Source organism: Dermacentor albipictus, chromosome 10 (assembly GCF_038994185.2).
Source record: "Dermacentor albipictus isolate Rhodes 1998 colony chromosome 10, USDA_Dalb.pri_finalv2, whole genome shotgun sequence".
Taxonomy (NCBI): domain Eukaryota; kingdom Metazoa; phylum Arthropoda; class Arachnida; order Ixodida; family Ixodidae; genus Dermacentor; species Dermacentor albipictus.
The window spans coordinates 31,363,374-31,385,695 of NC_091830.1; the positions used below are offsets into that span (position 1 = coordinate 31,363,374).

Sequence of the window (22,322 nt, forward strand, 5' to 3'; positions counted from 1 at the left end):
CATCATCATGTTGCTCAGTTTCTCGTGATACCCCAATTGCGGTCCCGTGAGGTTATGTTGCATCACATTCTCAGAAGTCAAGACAGCGATGGCTTTTACATGGTGCTGACATCTTTGCCCTGCCCTCTTTTGTAGTTTAGTTTAGTGCTAGCAGAATGCAATGATGGTACCCTTTTATTTAAAGCCATGTCATTTATTTAAAGCCTTCCAGTCGTGACTTGAGAACGCCTGCCATATGTACTCCAACCCATTTTTATTTGTGTGCAAATTTCGTTCTTGTGATTCAGGTCCCCTGGGAATACTTGGCCTAGATAGACATCATACCTCCGTATATCAAGTGGCTGACTGCCAATCACAAACTATTGTTCCTTTACCAGGTTATTGAACATCGCATTTTTCTATTGCAAACTAACTTGTTCACTGCGAGGTGGGTCACAAGTTGGCCACAGCAGTATTCCCCCTGTGCGGCTGCGCAGGGCTTTTCTGCAGTGTGCAAGCGACATCTTTGCTAGAAATCGATGGAGAAGAACAATTCTTTTTGCACCTAGTTTGACCCGTCATAGCGTCATCTCTCTGCACATTGAGGAAGTTTCCAAGGAGCACAACTCCCTATTGACCCACCAGCGAGCCATCATGCACAGGAACCGAGACTTCCAAAAGTGCTGCCGCAGTGAACGTGTTAATCTTTAAACCTCTGCTTGGATTTTGACAGTTAGCAGAATTTACGGTGCTGTGAAGTTGCCAGAGTATTTAGGCATGTTTTAATCATCTGTTTTTAACTGTATTAAATAACAACAAGTACAACAGAAATCTGAGAGTATACCCAGGACATCTGTACATTCCCCCTGATGTCATACCTGTCAACAGCAGGTCAATAATTAACCCAAGGGTGTAGCATGCAGGCTGTGTTCAATTTCTTCTCTTTCTTTTTTTATGATGCTTACAGGCATTATTGACATTACCCCTGCTAACAACCTTGTTAACAACCTGTTCACAGATCCCCGTGGCCAAAGAAGTCCCTATCCATTTATGGATAAGTGCCAGCATGGTATGGAATAACTGTTTGTGGGATCAATACGCTGTGCACGCACTGGGGCCACTGTCTTTATGCATGTTGTGATGCTGTTTTCATCTCAATACCGTAATTAAATAGTGAGCATGCAATGTTTTCATCTCCTATTATATTAGCCTTAGTATGGTATAGCCTTAATAAAGGGAAAATCAGAGGTCCACCCGTTCAAAGCAATTGCTACAAAGGAAACTCATGCGGGTTCCTCGAAAGGAACCCGTAAATTCGTCCCGGACCAGGACGAATTTTTCTTCAACTCTGAGGCTTTTCTTTCGAGGAACTCATATGAGTTTCCTTTGTAGCAATTGCTACGAACGGGTGGATGTCTGATTTTCCCTGTATTAATTACTTCTCTCTACATTGCGGGTTTCCGCAGAACTACTACGTCAAATAGTGTAGCCTTATATAGCCTTAGTGCCTTTTCTGTTATTTTTTAATGGTGTTTGTATGTCTATCCATTGCTTCAGGTATCAGCATGGAGGTTGTCTTTAAAAATGTTTTTGCAGCTCTTGTAACACTTGCAAAGCAGTGACAGTAGTGATAAAAAGTTCCAGTGCAAGCACATTTCTTTTAACCTGGTGCAGTTTAACCTCCTAATGAAATCGTGTCCATCACAAGACTACCTTTGTTATCTCCTGTATTCGTTGTGACTGATATCGGCTAGAATCATTTTACGTTTCCTTCACGTGGTGTGTTCATTATGTAGAGGTGCAACAGTATCACCAATACCGCAAAGCTGGGATTTATGCTATTGCAAGCCGTGTCGTGCTAGTAGTAAGGGTGCGTGCAGAGTACCAACAGGAACACTTCAAGCTAATGGGACGAGAAAGCCATTTTAGTAGGAGGGAATGTACGCTTCCATCTCGTAAACAGTAAGGCTATGCCACATTGAACTTCAAGGGTACACCATCTATAGCATTGTTTAAGGCCAGCTCGGTAAAAGAAGTTGTAGAAAGCTGCCAAACCAGAACCTTTGTGCCGCTGTGGACAGCTTGTGCAGCTTATATTTACGAACGAGGTTACAAGATAACTGTCGCTTTAAGTTGTAACCAGAGCCACAAATGTGCAGAAGCAAATCGAGGAAATGGCTTGCAGATGCTGACAGGGGCATCCCGACCTTCTTTGGTTACCCTTCATAATTTTTATGCTTGATGTGTATTAAAGTAATGTCAAAGAACATATAAAGAAAAAGCTGCTGCTATGCCTTTCCTCCTGCTAATGGCCTTCTAATGTTGCATCACAGACAGCGCAGATTTCCATCCACCACTCCGACTGTTACCAATAATGCCGTTACCTGTGACTTTAACTCCACTTTGCGCTTTACCCATTTGGGTGGCTAAAGCACTATACTGTTAAGTACTGCAATGTCGCAGGTACGATACCAGCCAGAAAGGTTGCATTCCAACTAGGCTAAAATGCAAAAATGCCTTCTGTACTTTTGTACCTTCTCACTCCATTGTGTGATTGCTGAAGCTATCACACACGAGTACTGCCAGAAGACATGCATGCAGCACTTTCATTATCTTTTTTATGAGCAGCGCTATCGTACTTAGCTGTAATGTTGCACATCATCGGCAAATTTTCCCATATTTCACAACGTCACAATAATGTTGATGACGCAAGGTCCTGCTTTTTGAGATGACTTTACAATCAACTTGAAACAAAATGTTGGGCAACATTCTTACTTGCTAAGTGACATACTGTTACATGCAGAAAGAACATGGTGGAATTTGTAAAACTGCAAAAATGTCCATCAGTACCTCTTTAACCCCTTAATTGCCCAGAAATTAAAAAAAAATTTTGCAATAAAGTGCAAAAAATTGGTGGAAGTCAATGTGTATCTTTTTTCCCTTCTCAAAATTACAAGAAACTTAACACATTGCACATGTACAAAATATTGCCAGAAATTCATGATGAAGTAACTCATCATCGGCACCATAGGATGCTTGGTCGTGATGGTGAGTTATCTTGTCAATGGCTTTTAAGGAGCGCCAGGTCGTCAAACCGGATCTGTAGTCCTCCACTGTTTCACGATGACCAGAGCTATCTGTCTATCTGTCTGTGCGTCTGTCGGTCAGTGAATCGGTCACTCCCGTCACTGTGCAGACGTGTGGCAGTGGGTGATGGCGTGGGAGGACCTCTGTCCGGCATCTAGCATGGCCACCCTCCTGGAGAAGACCTTCTTCCCCCAGTGGCTGCAGGTGCTGGCGGGCTGGCTGCAGCACAACCCAAACTACCAGGAGATCTCCAAGTGGTACACGGGATGGAAGTCCCTCTTCTCCGACGCCCTGCTCCAGCAGCCCAGCGTGCGCGGTCAGTCAGCAGCTCTTCCTGTCCGCGCCATTGTGAACGTACTGTAGATATTTTCGCAACATTACCTGGAGAGAAATCTGGTGTCGCCGTCTATGTGCGTTTCCTAATGGCCGTAGTGTTATTGCCTTGGTAATGGCGGCAGTCTGTCGGAGGCTTTGTTTCCAACTTGGCTTGGCCTTGTTAATCTAAAGCCTTCAGCTTTGTTAATGTAAAGTGTTCCTAAAAGTTTTCATTCACCCGTAATTCGTCTTTCAATGAAGTTTACACGCTGCGCATGTGCAAGCTTGGAAAAACAAAAGCTGACGACAAACTGTTACACAGTGAGGGTGGAGTTTGCCGTCTGTTATTCAACTTTAGCGACCTGCCAGTACTTTTTCACATTTCATATAATCGTAGAACCAAACATAAGTTCTCAGCATTCACACTTTGTTTTAGTAGAGAATGAGCTATTGTGACAGAGGGGTGATAGCCAGGCATCTGAGGATGATGCCAATGCGAAGCCATCACGTCCCGGCATTTCAGTGCATACAGAAGTGGCGAAGGGCCAGTTTTACCTCTGGGTAATATTGTAAGAAACTCCGTAGTCTTATAAGAGCAAAGATATGTTTGTACGTTAATGCAAAATGGGAACATGCGCACTCAAACTCTTTGATTTCAACCTTGGGGGGAACTTGGGGCTTGTGGAATTTCTTTGAATAGTGTAACCTGGCTTGCAGTTTCAGCATGACCTTTACCCGACTCAGGCGGGCACTTCGCCGCAGCAAGTGTCACTTTGCTGGTGCACTATTACGCGGAAAAGAGAAATGCCATTTGAAATAGGTGGCAGTGTCGATGGATAAATTGGTAACCATGTTATATCTGTCCAATTTTTTGTGCAACGTTTGCAGTGTAACATTGCATTAATACACTAGAACCTTGCTATAACGAAACAGGATGCAATGAATGTCTTTGAAACCTTGTTTTAATGAATGAAAATTATCCTGCCAATAGATATAGAATTACACTTGGTCTCTGAAGCCAAACAGTACTTGACCATTGCGAACCGAGTGTATCGCTTCCTGCGGTGCACGGCACTTCTTTGGCGCAGCCATTCAAAATGCTTGCATTGAATATGCCATTGAGCAGCAGACATAGCTGTGCTTGCCTCTGCATTGCGAAGCATCCGGAAAGACAAGTGTGATGACCTTGGTGAGCAGCTACATATGACGATGCAAAGTACCAGTGCATCCATTTCTCTCTCCTACTGCGGTGCACTGGGTGTCTGGCGAAGTTAGGCGTGGCCTCCTAGATTTTATCGGTGCTAACAAGACAACAAATTATAATAGTCATCATGACTGTCCTGTTCGTATATCTCCTGTCCCATTGTTAGCATTGTTCGTCGTGTTGAACGTAACTAGCCCAGCTTAGAACTTCTGTGTTGGTGAGCGTGTGTTTTCGTTTCACAGCAGTGTCCTTGCGTAATGTGACAATTGTTTTTCTTATTTCTTCGGTCTACATTCTTTCGGCACAGTATTGGCAGTGGTTAGGTTGGCAGTCGAGGCTATAGCTGTGAAATGTTGACACTGACATCCCCCAAATTTTGAGAGCCTCTGTCCTACGGCACTGTTTGGTGCAGAGCAATTCAAGATGGCGCTGGACATGATGAATCGTTCCGTCTCGGGCCTGCCGGTGGCGCTGCCTGGTCCTGGAGCCGGGCCGCCGGCTCCACCGGGGCTTTTGGGGTACAGGCCAGCGCCACTGCCGCCACAGCACATGCCTCAGGAAAGCGTGGGTGGACGACCAGAATACAGCGTGAGTGTTTTCGTAGAGGCTTCTTCCCTCCGCGGAAGTTCCTTACTGTTCTTGGGTGTTTCTCAAACAGGACTGTGGCTCTGCTTAAGTTACCGTCGCACTAATCTTGTAACACAGGGCCTAAGAAATGTTAGATCCCGTATTTACTCGTGTGAGGCCCCCCCCCCTGCTTTAGAGGGAGAATATTTTGAAAATAAAGTTTCACACATGCGTGAAACTTTATTCTGCCAAAATATTCTCCCACCAAGGGAGAATATTTTGAAAATAAAGTTTCACGCATGCGTGCTTGGCATCTGAGATTGGGCAAGCAAGTGCCATATGATTTCGGACACCATGCCACGTGCTTGTTAATTTCTACAAGCAGATACTAGGTGGCACTAGTTGCTGTCCTGCCAACAGTGGTGTTATCATAGTATTAGAGAGAATGACCGTATCTTGCCGGATCATGCGGCATCCTCCGTGCGCAGCATAAGTCTAGCACGCCGTCTGCTGTGTTGTGGCTCGTTCAGCTGCATCTTGCTTTTGGACATATGAAGAGGGCACCTCTGCGAAAAGTGCGCGTAAATATTGAATAAAGCCTTTGTCGAGAGGTTGAAGGTGACAGGAGTTCCAAACAGCATGGACGGCTTGAAGTACAGTGAGCTTTGGGAGGGTGCCAAAGCGGCAAGCTCATCAAATGATGAGGGCAGCAGAAACCACGAGGACGATTGATTGAATGGGTTCGTAGTTTGTTACCAGTGGTTGTGTTATTCCTCATAGCAGTCTGAGCACAGTTCGAGGTTCAGCGAGTATCTATTAGCCTGCCTCAGTTGAAGCTGGCAAATGCTAAAAAAGAAGTGCGGCACAAGTGAATACAATGTGCACACGGCAAATTGCAAAGAAAAGAAAATAAAGGAAAGAAGAAAAAAAAAGGAAATCCGTAGTCACACTGGTTGCCACTTGTTTTTCTTTTTTTGCCACGATTCTGCTAAATATTTGTTGCAGTGAACTTCACCGACATAATATCAGATGAAGCAGTGCCATCAGGACAAACGTAAATTACAGTAGAACCTCGGTAAATAGAAATCACTTAAACGAAATATTCAGGTAATTAAACAAAACAGTCTCTCAGTTGGTTGGGTTTGTACTTGAACAATGTAAAAAAAAAACTGGTTAATCGGAACCAAATGTTTGCAACTCTCAATAAATGGAACTACAGAAACAATCCCTAAATGTTTTTTGTCTTTTTTTCATTAAAAAAAAAAACAGTTTTCTGTTTTTGTGACACTTGTTTTTGTCAAGAAAGTCATTCTTTCTGGTGCAAGTGCCTATTGTTTTATTTTACATGTTAAATAGTCACACGTGACTTCTTTGCCTGCTGCTACAAATATTTGTTGCTCAGAATTAAGTGACTTCAAGCAGCGCCAATTTCACCCTCAATGCTTGCGCCAACAAAGCCAGTAATGAAGCGAGAAAAGTGCAGTAAAATGACGGTTGCAACAAAAAAAAAACACTATATTGCTAATCGGCTATTCTAGTGCAGTTGACCTCTGTTCAAGTTTACAAAGGATGCAGAGTTGGTGCGTTCGTAGTGACAGCGCTAAAATGGTCGAAGTACAGACTTACGAGGTCGCATGCTACCATATGTGCTTGCAGCAAGATGTTTGGAAACCCTTTTTTTTATTATTTTTATTGCTACTTGGAAAATAATTAAGCCACTTAAGTTCTGGTGAATTTATAATTTTGGGCTTCCACTTCTGAACTTTTTGAACCATTTAATTTGTTGAGCTATATGAATGAATTTATTGAACTATTTTGTTCTTTTTTTTTTACTAGCTGCTACATTTATTTCTTAATACTCAACACTTCTGACAACAGTATTAGGAGGTGTATGTTTATGACATATAGCACTTGAAGGTCACATCTGCACATCTTTCTTGATAAACGGAACTCCTATTCATCGGAACATATCTCTCCGGTTCCTTCAAGTTCCGTTTACTGAGATTCTACTGTGTTATAATAGCAATGCCACAAATACAAGAAAGGCGAAACAGAGATGCTTGTTTAGGCTGACGGTAAAGTGTTGGTTGAAAGCCCTTCTTCAAGTCCATAATTTATGACACAAGATGTGCTGGAAGAATTTTATATAGAGTCATTTCATCACCACATCTATGTAACAACTGGTCGGGATAAGGTGATGCCAACCGCGCTACGCTTCGGCACACCGAGCGCCGCAGTTAACGCATGCCCGTCATCCACGACAAGCTCGAGGAAAGAATAGACGACAACCAGATGTACACTTGGAAAGCATTTGTTACGATTGCAAGTAACACTTTGAGGAGGCCAACTAGCTATAGTTTATGTCACTGAGGGTTCTCACAAAGAGAATAATACACTGGGTAAAGAAGGGCTTCCGGTTAATGTGTGTATCATTGGTACATATTTGAAAAGGTGGCAGCGAAAAAAATGATATGGACGAAGATGAGACGACAACAATGAGCGCTGATCAGCTGCCTTACGGGTGGCCACGGCGACTGCCACGGCAAAATGTGGTTGGCTAACCATGTGTGGGAAACGGAAGCGGCGGCGGAGGCTTCCGTACTTGCCGCTTGCTGGTGACCAAAGAGACTCCGGCCATGTCGGAGGGATCTCGCATGACGCACCCGGTGGCGCTGATAGCGCTTGCGATTCGCGTTCACTGCCCAAGAAAAAGGAAGGCTTTCTGTCCTCTCCCCAAACCTGCTGGCACTTGCACCCGACGCGATCTTTGCTGTGCTTGTGAACGCCGTGGAACCCACAAACTGCATAGTTAGTTAAAGAGAACGAGAATGGCTGCCACATCGAAGACTATAACAAAACCAGGCTTGGGTTGTCTTATAAACTGGTCAATGCTGTGTTTCTCATTAACACACTGTCTAAATGTAATTATTGATGTAACAGTATTTTCAAAGGTGGTCACTGCTATTTGCTGTTGTCACTTTACCAGAAATGAAATTCACAGTCTGTTAGGATCTACTGTTTATTCTCATTAAATCTGAGAAAAATACACTGTCTTGAAAAATCCAGTAAGCACTATACTAGCCAGAGGTTTGTTCAATCTATCAGAATTCTGACATGCAAGGTGGCAACACTGCTGTTTGCTGCACTTGTCTTCTCTGTGCTGATTTCTGTACTTCTGTAACTGACCTTAAAGGTCTGCTTATGAACTGAAAATGTTGTGAGTGACACTGTCAGTCGGTTTAATGTGCCTGGCCATGCATTGCAACGTAATACAGAAGTAATGTCAAACCAACTTCCCACTTTCAACTTTTAATAAATCAGTGAGTCATTTGCATTTGTAATCTGAAATGTATAACACTGACCTTCTTGCCATTTTGCAGCACATGCAAACGATTCGAAGCTCCACCACTCCGGCCAATGCACAGATGACCTTCAAAGAGCTGATCGAGCAAAGAGTAAGGCCACATTTCCATGATCGCATCACTTACACTGTGTCGCGCTTTTTTTAGGGGTGTGTGAATGGTGACTTTCAAGACTGAATCGAGTAGTGTCAGAAGCAAGTCAAGTTGAATATTTTTCTAATAGTTTTGTTATAATGAAATAGCCGTATTCACTGTGAATATAAGACGATCTTAACATCCCAGTGAATTCACAATGTTCGCAAGTTTTTGTGATTGCGTTACATGTTATGAAGCATTGTTTATTGACAACACAAATGGAGCGTTAGAACAAAATAAGCAGTTTATTTGCATACTTAGAAAATGCTTGGTTCTTTCAGCGACATTGTGTGCTCCACTATGAAACATCATGTATTTGAATAGTGACTATGTAATTTGAATATTGAATAGAATAGGACAATATTAGATTCGTTATTAGGAAGTTTCAAACATTCACACACCCCTACACTGTTTTACTGGCAAGCCAAACTGCAGCCTGCAGTAAAATGCCGGACCTTGCAAAGCACTTTCATGTGCATTCGAACCTCACTGCATCTGACATGAAAGTGCCTTTGCTGTTACGACATTTATTATGAGCGTATACAGTAGAACCTGGTTCATACGTTCTGGGGGAAAAAAATGCGAGAAAGATGTACTAACCAGGAAAATGTACTAGTCAACTGTAGTTGACATTTACGTAGTGTGAAGCGTTGCGCAAATCATTGCGGCAAGAGACCGACGACGCAGGCCAAGCTGGTGGGGCCCAAGTGATTCGAGTCGCGCATTGTCGTTTTTGCTGCTTTGGCAAGTTTGTGTTTCTTCTCGAATTCACTCTGGGTCACCAGCTTCTTTAAGCTGGCCATTTTTGGTGGGAAGTTTTGACATGCCCACTTGGTGCGAATTGTTGAAGCTGTTGACACCCAAGGAACCCAAGACGCATGCTGTTGTTGCTGTTGTTGTCCTATTATGTTGTGCTTTAAGATGGCGACGGAAAACCAAAACGAAATGCAGCTAGTGGGCAACGCATGATTACGCTGCCACCATAGCAAAACATCATGCTCACTTCGCGCCGTGTGCAACAGGGCAACAGCAGCGCATTTGGCAGATCACCTGTTAAAAGTGTGCAGTATGCTTCAAACCGCACCATGCCGCACGCACTGTGAAACAGATTGGTGAAAGATGCTCATCACAATAGTGTTGGTGGGGATAGCTGTGAACGCAGCATGCGATGATCTGGGGGGAGGTTGGCTGGTACCGCAATAGGAAATTGAGTGCACACAAGCGTTTTTCTTATGCGGGCAGGCGAGTATTGTGAGGAAGGTGCTGCAGTAGGCAGCTACTGTTCTCGGTCGCGTGGTTCCCACCTTGTTTTACTGGGCTCTAACGGCCGTAATACGTATCACACGGCCGTAGTTTGGCGATGTACTGAACATTGGTGCCAAAAGGTTATAATTTTCCGTGAACATATGGAGGGTAATTATATTGGGTCATCTTTTGTGTTCTTGATCGGGAATGCTGTTGCCGGGAAATATATGTAACGGGATTGTATCATTGAGGTTCTGCTGCATTGATGCACTTCAATGACAGCTTTAGATTTACTTCAATATATTCAAAGTTTAAATGAATCCATGTACTGCCGGTCAATCCCATGCTATCTGAACTGCCATGCTACCGTAAGCACTAATGCCAGGGTTCCCTCTAGCATTTTTGTAGGAAACTCTATGCTGTTGTCTAATGCAAATAGAACACGATACTTCATTTGAGAGGAAGGTGATGTAATGTGCTAATGAGTAGGCTTGACGGGCCCTTTATGTTGCACAAAATTCTGTGGCAGTGCACCTGGACCTTTGAGCCGAGTTCCATTATTTTGCTTTGGATGGTACGTAGCTGTGGAGAAGTGCTTCTTTTAAACATTTATTCAGCTTTATGTTATTGCTGCACCAGCAATTTTTGGCTGTTTTTGTGCACAAAATGGTCCGACCATGCTCCTAGCATAGTTTATTCGCCCAGGTTTTGACGTGAAGCTGTTCTTAATAATTGAGTGGCATTCTTTTGCCATTTATTGCGAGCTGAATGACAGGTCATGTCTTTGTGCCCGACACTCGCAGGCCCAGGAGAAGAACCTGCTGTTTGTTCCCATGGCACATCGATTCCAAGAGGGCAAACAAGTTTACCGACTCGGTCACGTAATGCTGTACCTCGACCGAAATGTCATCTTCGTGTTCAACGGCAAGACGTGGGTGCCGACATCCCTCCAGTCTCTGCTGGACATGGCGGGTTGAGCCCATCGAGCACCCCTTCACGTCACGGTCGTGACGTACTGGCTTTGCAGCAGTTGGCAGTTTGCGATTGAATGCGACGAAGGTCATTCTTTGTTGCTAGCTTTCAGTAGGCAGCAACAGTGAGATGGTCACCAAGACCAGCCATGGTGCGAGTTCTGCCAGAGACAAAGCCATGGAACGCTTGTCACCATACAGGCTTAGCAGTCCAATTCTTCCGTAGCTTCCAGTGGGATAACAGAATCACAGATGATGGTGGCAGCATTTGCTTTGTCCCCCACTGCAATCAGTTGACTAAATTGACAACAAAAGCTCATTGACAACATTATGACCCCGCCTTGAGTGCTGCAGGTGGCAAAGTCGGGACACGTTTGTGACAGTTGGGGTTTTGCCATCGCAGTCACGTTTCGCCTGCTGCATTGAAGTTAGTCACTGATCTGTCTACTTTGTCACGTAGCATTATTATTTGCCTGAAACTGACTAAATGGCAAGTCACTGTTCGCACACTACTTGTCATGAATGACATGCAACATGTTTGTGACGATACTTGTCTGGTACTCTTATTCTTGCACCATCTGCAGCATCAAAAAGTCAGTGCCTCTGACAATCACCTTGTTGCATATCGTCAGGATTTGGCTAAATTCTCTCACCTCTGCGTCAGTATGTCACAAATTGTTTGTGACAAGCTTTCTAGGTCTTTTCTGGTGAAATAAGTAGGCATAGGTTTCACCTGCAGTAGGCACTGAATGATGCGGCAGGTATTCCCACACAGTGCGAGACTTGCCTCTGGGACGCTATGCCAATAGTTGGGAGATTAAGATGATGTTCTTACTGAAATGTGGTTGTACTTGTTTCCAATGGGGGTCTTACTATGGCATAAACTGGTCACCCATGATTTATTTCTAACAATGATGTAAATCCTCTCATATCAATTGCACCAAACATTTGGTGCTCATGGCTGTAATAGATAAACTACTACACATGTACATAAAGCAGCTATCATTTGTTTCACATTTTAAATGTTGTGATGTTCAACGCCTCTCTTGCTGAATGTGCTGGACATGATGGTGCGACATCTGGTTGTGTCACAGAGTGCTTGGTTTGCCATCATTTTTTTGTAATGCAGTCTTTTGTGTCTCTTGCTGAGCTCCCTGTAAATAAATCCTTTCCTCGGTGCATTGTTGCCTTTTTATTTTGCACGAGATGGGAATTGGTGAGAGGGCCCCTCACCACGCTGAATAGCAAATTTTGGTCATACATGTATGCTGGAAGTTGTTACCTGCGCTGTGAGGAGTTTTCTACCACAGTAAGTTTTCAAATTCGTTCATTAATAGCAGAAATAGAACTATTTGAAGTGCCGCTAACCCATGATATCAGGAGGCGAGCGTCACCGCAGTATCGACTCTCTCTCCACTTGCCCCGTCTAGCCTTCGCAAGCGAAATTCCTTCCCTGTGTTCCGTCATACCAGAACCGTTGAATCGCGAGAAGAATATGTCACGCGCCCCGCCTTGTTTTTTTTTCTTTCTCTGGCGTTTTCGCTGAGTGGTGCACTTCCGAAAATAGGAGCTTTCGTCAAAAGATGACGGGTATTGTCTCAGCCCCGCTGAGACAAATGCCGACACTAGAGGTGTCGCTGTTGGGTTCACCATAGGGTTAGACATGTGCTTGCTGTCCGGTCAAGTTCAAAGGATCTAAATAAAGAAAGTTTCGGCCGGGATCGAATCAACCATTATCGTATTAACAAAAGTCTACTGTATTAATAATTAATTGTTTTCGAAGACTGCCTTGCTCGCAGTACAAGAATCCACACCCTTCAAGGTTAAAAAAAAATTGTGCAGATCCAACGCACATTTTGGGATTTACGAGAACCGAATGGATCTAAGTGAAGAATGAATTTGTCCATTTCATGTTTAAGTCTCTGGCGCAAAGGAGACTGTCAAGCGTACAACCATGCTACACAATTTGACAACTCGCATTTCCTTGTATCTTCTTTTAATTTATTTTAAATGTGCCACCCGCTTCTCGGTCCTCTGTGGGTGCTTTAGCATGGAAATCAACATGAGGCGATCATCTCAAAGAGGTAGTTTGCATTACGATAGGGGTATACATGGTATACTTGCGACTGTGGCCTAATGGATAAGACAGTAGTAGGCTTTATTAATACTATTACTAATAATACTATTAATTAGTCACAATTTATGGCTTGCTTTATTAAAGTAATTGTCCCCTTGATGATCTACATTTGTTGCAACGAGAACATTTTGGTATAATTTACACTCATTTGTTTTATCACTGAGTAATCCCTTAAAAAACAAGGCCGGCGCTCTGTACACCTATAAGACTAGTATAGATGGCAGTGCTTGTCTTATGTGCTAGCTAGTCGGCAAGACAGCAGCCACGGTCAGGAAAGTATGGGAGGACTTGCGAAGAAATATTTGCTTCAAATAAAAGAAAGGACCTTTATGTTACATTTCAATAAAGTGGTTTTATTATATATTACAGCAAATGCGCAAGCAATCACAACACAACTGCACAGGAAACGTCGCATTAACATCTTTGCTGTTCATTAAAGAGCCTGCTAAGGCATTTGCACTTCTTCCAATATTGAAAACAACCCACAACTGTTCAACACGACTTATCACAAGCTACTTCATTATGCGTCCAGGCAGTGCTTCAGCATTGCAACATAAATCTGAGCACGAGTCAACTTGCAGCCAAATGCAAGTAGCACGATTCATTTGGGAAAGCTAATGGATCCATCAGTGGCCATGAAATGGCAGCACAAAAATAAGTGCCTCCTTCTTAATTTCAATATGGCTGGCTTGTACCACAATAATTGCCAAAGCATGCCCTAATCTGGTTTATATTGCTGTTTACGTGAAACGGCAATAATTCCATTACTAGTTCAATCAGTTGACATTGTAAGCAACTGATAAAATTCAACTGAGGAACTAATCCTAAAGAACATGTGTGCTACAGTGCATCACTTGTAAAAAGCTGAGGATCGAAATGTTCTCTCAACATGGCTTTCAACTTGCGATAATCAATATAACTCGTAGAACCAAAGTGTGCTTTATGTAAGCACTAGTACCATTCCACCGTTGGTTCTCGTTCTAGGCTTCACCCCTTGTGCATCAGCTAACCACGTTAAGCAAAAATTATACAAGCAAGCACTGCCAAGCTTTGTATGCATCTTTCACCAGGGGCATTAGTCTCAAAGTATGGTTGTTGTATTATTTTTTCAATGATTACAACAGCATCCTCAGCAAACAAACATATTTCTTTACAAGGACTTAAAAAAAGGCGCTTCACACAATCCCCTCTGGGAAAGCGGGGAATGTCTATTCTCTTCGCAGATTTTCGAGTCGAGCCTGGAGGTCAGCGTCCGCGTCGCTGACAGCAGCTGGCGCTGCAGCTGCCTTGCCCTTTTGTGCCCCCGCACTCAGCGTGCCACCGGCTTCTGGGAGGTCCGTCAGTTTTTCGGACAGCTGGAGACCCAGTTCGTCCAAAACTTCATTCACAATGGCATCGCTAGAAAAAAACAACAAAAAAAAACAAGAAAAGAATGCAAAATGATGCATCCAGCTTATCAAGATGGTCTATCTTCCCTGCCAAGAAAACGAGAGCGGGGGGATGGCTATCCCAGGAAGAATACAGAATGTTACGGATAGCCAGATCGGCACAGACGCCACAACTGTATCTTAGAATACCAGGACCTTGGTTTTAAAGAACAAACATTTAGTCCACATTTCTCGCAGTTATATTTAAACATTCTCACCAAAGTAAGGCACGTAGAGTTTCAAAAGACCACTCCAGCAGTCTAAACTGAATTAGCGTTTTCATTCAGCGTTCCTTCACAGCTTGCGCTGCGAGCTTACTGCCTACATTTGCAATAACAGACTACTTGAATCGGTCGCAAAGCGCTGCTCGGACAGTACCATACAGCGCAAGAAAGAAAAGTATGACCAATCACTGACCTCTCCTCCTCGTCCTCATCGTCGCCCATCGCGTCATCGATGGCATCGTTCATCATCTCCTCCTTCATGTCCATGATTTCGGACTGCTTCTCGAACTCCTGCATTATCTTCTGTATCTGAGGCAGGTTCAGCTGCGGGCACAGAGGAATATAACAAAGGTCACAACATTTTCCATTGGTCACGTCCGTCACAATGATCGCAACGCTACAAGACGGGCCAAAATGCAACAAAAGCCACATATTCCACCAGCCAGGCCGGTCACATTTTTTGTCATAACAAAGGCCAATTTTCTGCAAAAGCTAATCTGAGCATGGGAAAGATATGTTCAGAAATAGAATATCACGTAGTCTTCATGGCCTTTATTTACAGGCAAAAGAGAAATGAACAAAGCAATTTTAATGTGCTCAAGTTGCATTTCTATGGTCAATCGCAAGAACAACTGTTCATAGTAATGGTAGGGCTCTAATGGTAGAGCCTTAAGAGCGTTTTTCTGTGGTATTTGTTTCCTCGTGTCCTTGTTTTATTCGTGCTGTTTAACCTCAGTTCTAAATATGAACCAACTAGCCCTCATCAAGATATTACTTAAGAGGAAGCTTTAGCTCAGGGCCAACTCCGATGCGGCCTATTTAAATACATGTAAAATGCTGTAATGCTTTTATGAGGCAACCTCAGGACTGATTTGAATGAAATTTGTTGTACTTAGAGAGAAAGCTAAAGTGACCGTAGGAAGCACAATCTTCATGTAGGACCTGACATTTACGAAAATCAGCAAGTTAAAGAAAATATATAGAAGCATGAAGTTTTCAAATCTTTAACTCTGCAGCAACCATAGATGTCACAGTTCTATAATCTGTATCCATTAGAGCACCTAAAGCGGACAAATTATATAAATAAATTTACCGTTTATGTGAATTTGTTACACTCTCTACAAAGATTCTGCAAAAGTCCTAGACAAATGTTAGTGGCATATTTAAGAGGGATGTACAATAATTCAATTCTGTCCTCTTTAGATACATTATTAGGTGCAATTTACAGAAATTTGATATAATTTTTCATTGCTGAGTTACAGAGTTCAGAGTTGTAAACTAGATAGTGTTTTGTTGAAATTTGGCAATTTTCAACAATTTTATTTTTTAATATTGACGGCCCAAATGGAAGATCGGCTTCCATCAGTCACTATATTTCAACTTTTTCTTTTAAATGCAAGAAACTTCATCAAATTCAGTCTAGTGGTTGCCAAGAAAAACAATTTCTTCATTCCAACGTATTTAGATAGGAAACCTGGAGCTAAAGATTCCACTAAATAAAGCACTCTAAGCATTTCCACTTCACGATGACATAGATAGGAAAACAAATGAGGTAACGTGGGTAACAAGGATCAAGTGTTGAACTTCATGTCAAATAAAACTGAACCACACTATGAGATAAGAACCGGCAGATGTGACACGTAGATGGCAGAATCACCAGTTGCCTGTATTTGCGACACTTCCTCCTAACGAAGTGGTGCTTCAAGCTTGCACCAGGTCTCTACAGCACAAGTTTTCAAGGCTGGACAGAAACAACTATAACCACCCAGTAACTATCTTGCGCAAGAGCAGACAAAAACGAAGGAAAGTACGTGCCCTGTCTTTCAGTGTCTTTCTGCTCTTGCAACTACTCAATGCAGTACGCTTACATACAGAAACCAACTAGCCTAAACAACTGTTGCATAACTACAACTGTAAATTACGTAAGTTGGCATACAATGAACACAAGCCACTGGGTATAGTTCTACAATGCATTACTTTTTCACCAAATTACCACAATCAAAAAGTTATGCGGCTGACTTACACAAGGTGTCTACACACTGACCTGTCTGTTCATGCTTTGCATGGCACGCGTGACGCCTCGCATAGCCTGAGCCATTGCGTTTTGCGAGCGAAGAGTCTGGATCTTTAGTGAAACCGCCTGGATGTTAGCCCGCATCAGGATGAACTTCTTCACTTGGCGTCGTGTCCGAACCAAGTCCCGTGCCATGATTTTCACTGCATCCTGCACGAAAGAAACTTTCAATTGACCACTGCTACCATCGCTTGTATTGGTTGTCGATAGCATCTGCAGTTTCACAGACGAAGCTTGCACTTGTGCAATCAGGTTCCTTGACTGTACCATGTACGTTGAAACCAAGGAAGTTAACTGCTTGTTGTACATTGTCGCCTGCATGTGTCTTAAAATGAACAACAGCTAGGACTGTGTATTCATTCCAGGCACACAACTCGCAACATATCATTAGTGCTGAAATAGAACACTGCCTATTGCTCAAAGCAGCTTCAATTTAGGTTCTTGATCAGAACAATCGGCACTGACTTGCAGCAGTTTACGACATTCAACAGCCACAAAAGGCAAGCCAGCATAGTGGGGCATCTCAATGCTCGTAAAAGCATTCAACTCCACGTGCCTCCAAATAACTAAGCTCAAGCAGACCCTATCAAAATCCATGCTTGTCACAGTGAGTTGGTGTGGGGACTTGAAGAAGTCGTCGTCAACCTTCCTTCACTTTTGTGCCTGTCAAGTTTTACTAAGCCTCTTCCCACAGTAAAAGTTACTTTTTTGGTATTCTAGAAGGGTAATTTACTAATTGCCTACGAGACATCATTTCCTTTATTTGGTTGCACTCTATGCATCAGTTCAGCATCAGCCGAAGAAATGGGTCAAATGGCTTAACCTTAATACGATGTGTTGCCAGGCCTTTTGGCACATGACACTCATGGATGGCGGTTCAGTGCAGCTTGGACGAGACAGAGAGAAATAATTGACGCAGACAAGCACACAGGCACTGTTCCTTTGTGGCCTGCACAACCACTAGTGATCAAAGCACATTCACTGCAGCAATAGCTAGTCTTATCAATTCACACTGAGCATCACAAAGTGAAATATTGCAAGAACTGTAGTGTGGTCGATGAGGTGAGGTACCTACAGCTGCTGCTGAAACATGCGGTGTAATGATCAACATGTACAAGGTAATGATACTCTTCATCCTTTTCATATTTAAGACTTTTCAAACTTTGCCCACCATCTGATTGTCCTTGGCCATCTTTTTGATGTCCATGATGATCTTCTTCTCCTGTTGTTCCATTTTTGCGCGCTCTCTGTCCAAGTCGCGCATCGCTTTGTTGAGCGCCCGCTGGTTCTGCCGAAGCATCTCCTCCGGAGACTTCTTGCGACCGAACAGCCACTCCATGTTTCTTCCTTAAACTGCAAAATCGTAGGATGCAAGTTCAGATTATGCATGCTGATCTGGAGAGTCATGGCGACAGTAACGTCCTTTCACGGCAAGATAGACACACAGATGCATTTACCAGCATTACCACGCAAAGCAGCGTTGATCAGGGCTCCTGGCCTTGCATTTCCATTTACAAATTAAATCTCGGCTGCACATCCAGCGCCGAAAACCCTCGCAATACGAAACCTGCGTACTGTCGGCGTCTAGCGCCGTAAACCACAACCGCCTCACCGTACAGCTGCAGCCTTACGAAGACTGCTCAAGCTATTGGCACTATTAGATCGCAAACTAGCCATGCCACTGAAACTGAAGTACTAGCGTACAGTAACGTGAAATTTTACTGCTGTCAAGAAAGCCGAGCAATGCAGGCAATGCCCACCGTCTAGGAAGGACTTTTCACCACAAGTTTCGCTCGACTTGAAGAGATGTCCCAGAACGTTCACATGAAACAAATCTTGCGTCGTGACACTGCCTCGGTTTTGTGCACAATACCACAATGTATTTCACGCGATATGTGACTCACACGAACAAGCTCCTGCAACTCTTGCCGTGCCCAAATGATTACACTATCACTACAGCACAAAGCCGAAGAGTACGGACAACTTTCGGTTTCAACTCTATGGTTGCACAACGACTTGGCAACAACCATTCGGCTGCATCACTGGAATAAAAAAAAATCCATTATTCATTCATAAAAATGTTAGCCTGATTTGAACGTTCTAACCTTACAATCTCTTTGACGTTATTCTTGCCCCCACATTTTACAAAAATAACAGCCGCCGCCGAGTGGTACCAAGCGGGATGGGATGTAGCTGTAGGTGTTCGGTGGTGGTACCGCGAGTGGTACCGTGGTACATACCTGAAGTTACGGTCTAGGATGACCACTATTTATTTTCCACACGCAAAACTCTTAAGTATGAGTTCAGTGATTTGGCATGTGTAAGCACGCAGTATGAAAGGTAATGGTCGGGGATAGCGGCGATAAATCCCCATTTATTTACTGCTGATGCAGAACGGACGCACCCTTTTGTGCGTAGAATGCGTTGAATTTCTTACATGTTTTTAATGTATTTTAATTGACAGATACGCAGCAACACAACCTATTCAACAACCACGACCTAATGCACGCCCCGAAAAGTTCGATGCGCATCAAGAACAGTTTACCCGCCCTTTTTTTCGGCGTATGCCAACCTGCTCACCGTAGGCGCATTTTAACCGCGAGCCTGGGTGAGGCTAGTATATTAGAGACAATAGTTAAAGAAAAGGATTTGCTCCAGTCATAACTTTTCGTGTTCTCGTAAACCTATTCTGTGCCGGAAACATTGTGCGAGCGACATTCGCTGCTGGCTGCCATCTTGGACCGTGCTGTGGTGCTCCGTTTTCAACGCCAGCACCTGACATGATGTTCGGCCGCGGGCGGACGGTTAATACGTCGCCTACAGCGTGCCTACACCGCTCGCCGAACTGTTTGTCCCATCAGAGGCCTGCTGTCGGCGTCCTACGTCTGTAAACGCTATTAAGACCCCTAAACCTCGTGAGCAGGTGTTAAAGGCAACCGCCGCCGCTGTTCAGATGCAAGGCACCCACGAAGTCACGCTCCTCGCATGCTGAATCGCCGTAGGCCCTTGCCCGTTAACCCCGCTAATGGACAAATATTCTGCCTTCGCGCTCTTCTTTAGCTGCGGCAACGAAATTCGGGAGGCGTCATCGGCGTCGTTTCAAAGAGCGTGGTGACCAGAAACGGACACCCCCTTCTCTCCCGAGGAACGACCAGCAACACGGCTGCTCAGTGCGTGCGTTAGTGTTTGTGAACTGCTTTTTCGATTGCGCACTTTTCTTCGTTTTCTTCGTTCGTTCGAGTATGAACGGCTAGTTTGTAGGCCTAAACTACAAATAGAAAAAGAAACTGCGCCAAGGAAGTGTCAGAAGAGAGAAGCTTGGCGGTGTGTTTTCTGTCGCCCGAGTGGACTTCTCCCAACGCATCGTCGGCCGACTCCGTATTCGGAACTAGGTAACTAGAAGAAACAAGAAATGTGTTTGTGAACTTGTGGTGAGAAAGCTGTCATCGCTGCCAAAGATTCGTTAAGAGGAAAACACATCTCGGGGTTCGCTGGCGAAGTGGCCCGCGGGTCTGTGACTCTTCCGTGCTAGGTCGAGAGCGCGCTTGACTCTGCGTCTCGTATAATGCAGCGGAGCACCCTTTGGTTGAAAAAAATTCGAGACACCGACCCGACATCTCGCCTGCTGCTGCTTGCTTGAGGAACTCCTCTTATCCCGACAGGTACTACGGAAGCAACAGATTCCGAACCCAGCAGGTGAGTCTCCGCGAGGTTTTTCTTTCTCCCCGCACACGCTGAAAAAAACCGGCCTTGCGCGTGAGCAGCTTTTGTCTGCCTTTTACGCCGCCGTAATCTTATCAATACCAGTTCTGTAGCAACAGTCTTCCTACAACCCGCGGCTTGAGTCGCTCTTGTTTCTTGCCCTGCGGCGGGCGGGAGGGCAACAGCTGACGAATGACATCATCGGTGACACTCTCGCCGCCTAATCGTTGCGTATTTGAAGCTAAATTGGCCGAGCCTGTTTTATTCTTTGGCAGCGCTGTAACGCCTTATCTAACTAGCAGTTCCGGTTGTGCTGTTGGCCCGTTCCGGTACGCGCTGTGGTGTCTTATCAGCGTCGCGCTGCGTCGGTAAAACATGGGCTACGTTCCGCCCCCGATTATGTTCCATTTAAAACAAACGCCACCAAGGAAACGTCGTGTCTAGGCGGCTATGTGGAAGGCGGCCGCTACTTTAGTGTCGAGCGAACTTCTGAACTCGTGCCCTTCTGTGGCCAGAGGTGGGTCGAACGATAAAAATCGCCGGATAATAACTGCGATATCAGTCTCATCGCGTTGTCCTTGCTGAGGGTGCCTGTCGCCTTGTTTTAGTTTCCAATTGCGCATTTTGGTCAGCCGTGCTGCTTCTTTATCGTTGCTTAAAGTGGACCGTGTTAGCCTTGCGAGAACGTAAAAAAAAAAAAAAATGCCTCGCGAAAAGTATCGTGAATGAAACAACTCCTTGATCGGTCGATTGTCGTCGCACGAACTGCTTGCCACTGTTAATAAACCCTGCCTGGACCGATGCCAAACATTCTTTACCACATATTGCGGAGTCGTGCAACAATGATTGAACAATTTTGCTAGTTGTTGAGGAGACATGCATTACTGGCACCATCAAATTAGTGTTTGATGCGGCATGTAGTGTACCTGTGTAGCTAAAGCAATGTAACCGACAAGGACTCTTATTTATCTTCTTCATTCTTTGCATGTTGTAGCTGTCACCATGTTTTGGAAGTTCAACCTCATTACCACATCCCATGTGGAAACGCTGCTCAGCAAAGAGGTTTGTGTTCACTTTTTATCCTTATTTTCCAGCTGTTGTTTCATGCTTTGAAGTTTAAAAGTACCCTTGAAAGAAAACTTCTTTTCACAAGTAAAAAATTTCAAATGGTGCAGTGTTTTCGAATTATGCTTGACATATGCAAGGTCTCTGTGAGCTGATTTGCTATGGAAGGCTTGCATTACTGCAGTTCAGTTCTTTTTTTTTTTGTGACATTTAGACATTGTAATGCACTCTAGTACAATATATTTGTAGCAGCGAAAAATGTATTGTGCCTGTCACCTTTACATGAAGCTGCGTGTTGACAATAGTGTACAGCTTGAAACTGCTTTCTGACAGTCGGATTTTGGCATGTCTCAAATACACTGTGGAATCTGAGTAATGCATGTAATGTACGTGTTTAAATGTCAAGCGTAGTGAAATACTACGGGCTGCTGTCACATGTTGTGGTAGATGCATTATCCTTTGATAGTGTATTGGTTTTGTATGCTTTCATTCATTTATTCACTTCTTTCTTTTTCACATCCAAAACAATTTGTTGTGACATGACAATATGACATATCCTACTAAATCTTGTCAGCACGTAATGGTGTGTGATGCCTCAGCTGATTTTAGTGATTTTAGGGCAGTGAAATTGGTAATGGTGGGTTGTGCTACAAATGCTGGAAATGAAAAGGTTACAGGAATATTGTGGCACATCTTAATTTTTGTGAGTACAACAATCGGAACAGTGGCAGTGTGAAGATATTCTAAATGAAGACGATGTGTGAAGATATTCTATAGGACCTACGCCTGCCAGCTCTACTAAATTTCCCGTAAGGTTTATGAATTCGG

General features: G+C 43.9%; 3 protein-coding genes across 14 annotated transcripts in view; 2 read left to right on the forward strand and 1 right to left on the reverse strand.

Moving 5' to 3' along the window:
- LOC135912259 (tuftelin-interacting protein 11-like) overlaps window positions 1-12,046 on the forward strand; it is a 35,387-nt gene extending 23,341 nt beyond the window's left edge. For 2 of the 3 annotated variants that reach the window (XM_065444665.2, XM_065444667.2), the window contains 5 exons: window positions 998-1,048; window positions 3,176-3,382; window positions 4,998-5,173; window positions 8,533-8,607; window positions 10,698-12,046. In XM_065444665.2, the coding sequence (XP_065300737.2) occupies window positions 998-1,048; window positions 3,176-3,382; window positions 4,998-5,173; window positions 8,533-8,607; window positions 10,698-10,871 (683 nt within the window). In that variant the 3' untranslated portion in view covers window positions 10,872-12,046. The remainder of the gene's footprint in view (window positions 1-997; window positions 1,049-3,175; window positions 3,383-4,997; window positions 5,174-8,532; window positions 8,608-10,697) is intronic. The other variant, XM_065444666.2, reaches the window with a different exon arrangement.
- A 1,282-nt stretch (window positions 12,047-13,328) lies between these two features.
- On the reverse strand, window positions 13,329-19,106 carry Vps2 (vacuolar protein sorting 2). Of its 4 annotated transcripts, none has more exons than XM_065444663.2 (5): window positions 18,968-19,106; window positions 17,899-18,080; window positions 16,698-16,877; window positions 14,847-14,977; window positions 13,329-14,400 (listed from the first exon to the last, which is right to left on the reverse strand). In XM_065444663.2, the coding sequence occupies exons 2-5, from the start codon at window positions 18,064-18,066 to the stop codon at window positions 14,211-14,213; spliced, it is 669 nt and encodes a 222-aa protein (XP_065300735.2). In that variant the 5' UTR covers window positions 18,067-18,080; window positions 18,968-19,106; the 3' UTR covers window positions 13,329-14,210. The 4 variants fall into 4 exon arrangements, with proteins under 4 accessions (XP_065300735.2, XP_065300734.2, XP_065300733.2 ...); XM_065444662.2 differs by lacking the exon at window positions 18,968-19,106 and adding an exon at window positions 18,833-18,946; XM_065444661.2 differs by lacking the exon at window positions 18,968-19,106 and adding an exon at window positions 18,632-18,769.
- Window positions 19,107-19,331: 225 nt separating this feature from the next.
- fmt (phosphatase 6 regulatory subunit 1-like protein fmt) overlaps window positions 19,332-22,322 on the forward strand; it is a 54,063-nt gene continuing 51,072 nt past the window's right edge. For 2 of the 7 annotated variants that reach the window (XM_070526983.1, XM_065444653.2), the window contains exons 1-2: window positions 20,641-20,946; window positions 21,424-21,491. In XM_070526983.1, coding sequence (XP_070383084.1) covers window positions 20,880-20,946; window positions 21,424-21,491 — 135 coding nt within the window. In that variant the 5' untranslated portion in view covers window positions 20,641-20,879. Of the gene's footprint in view, window positions 20,424-20,639; window positions 20,947-21,422; window positions 21,492-22,322 lie in introns of those variants that run through there. The other 5 variants (XM_070526986.1, XM_070526984.1, XM_070526985.1 and 2 more) reach the window with 5 other exon arrangements.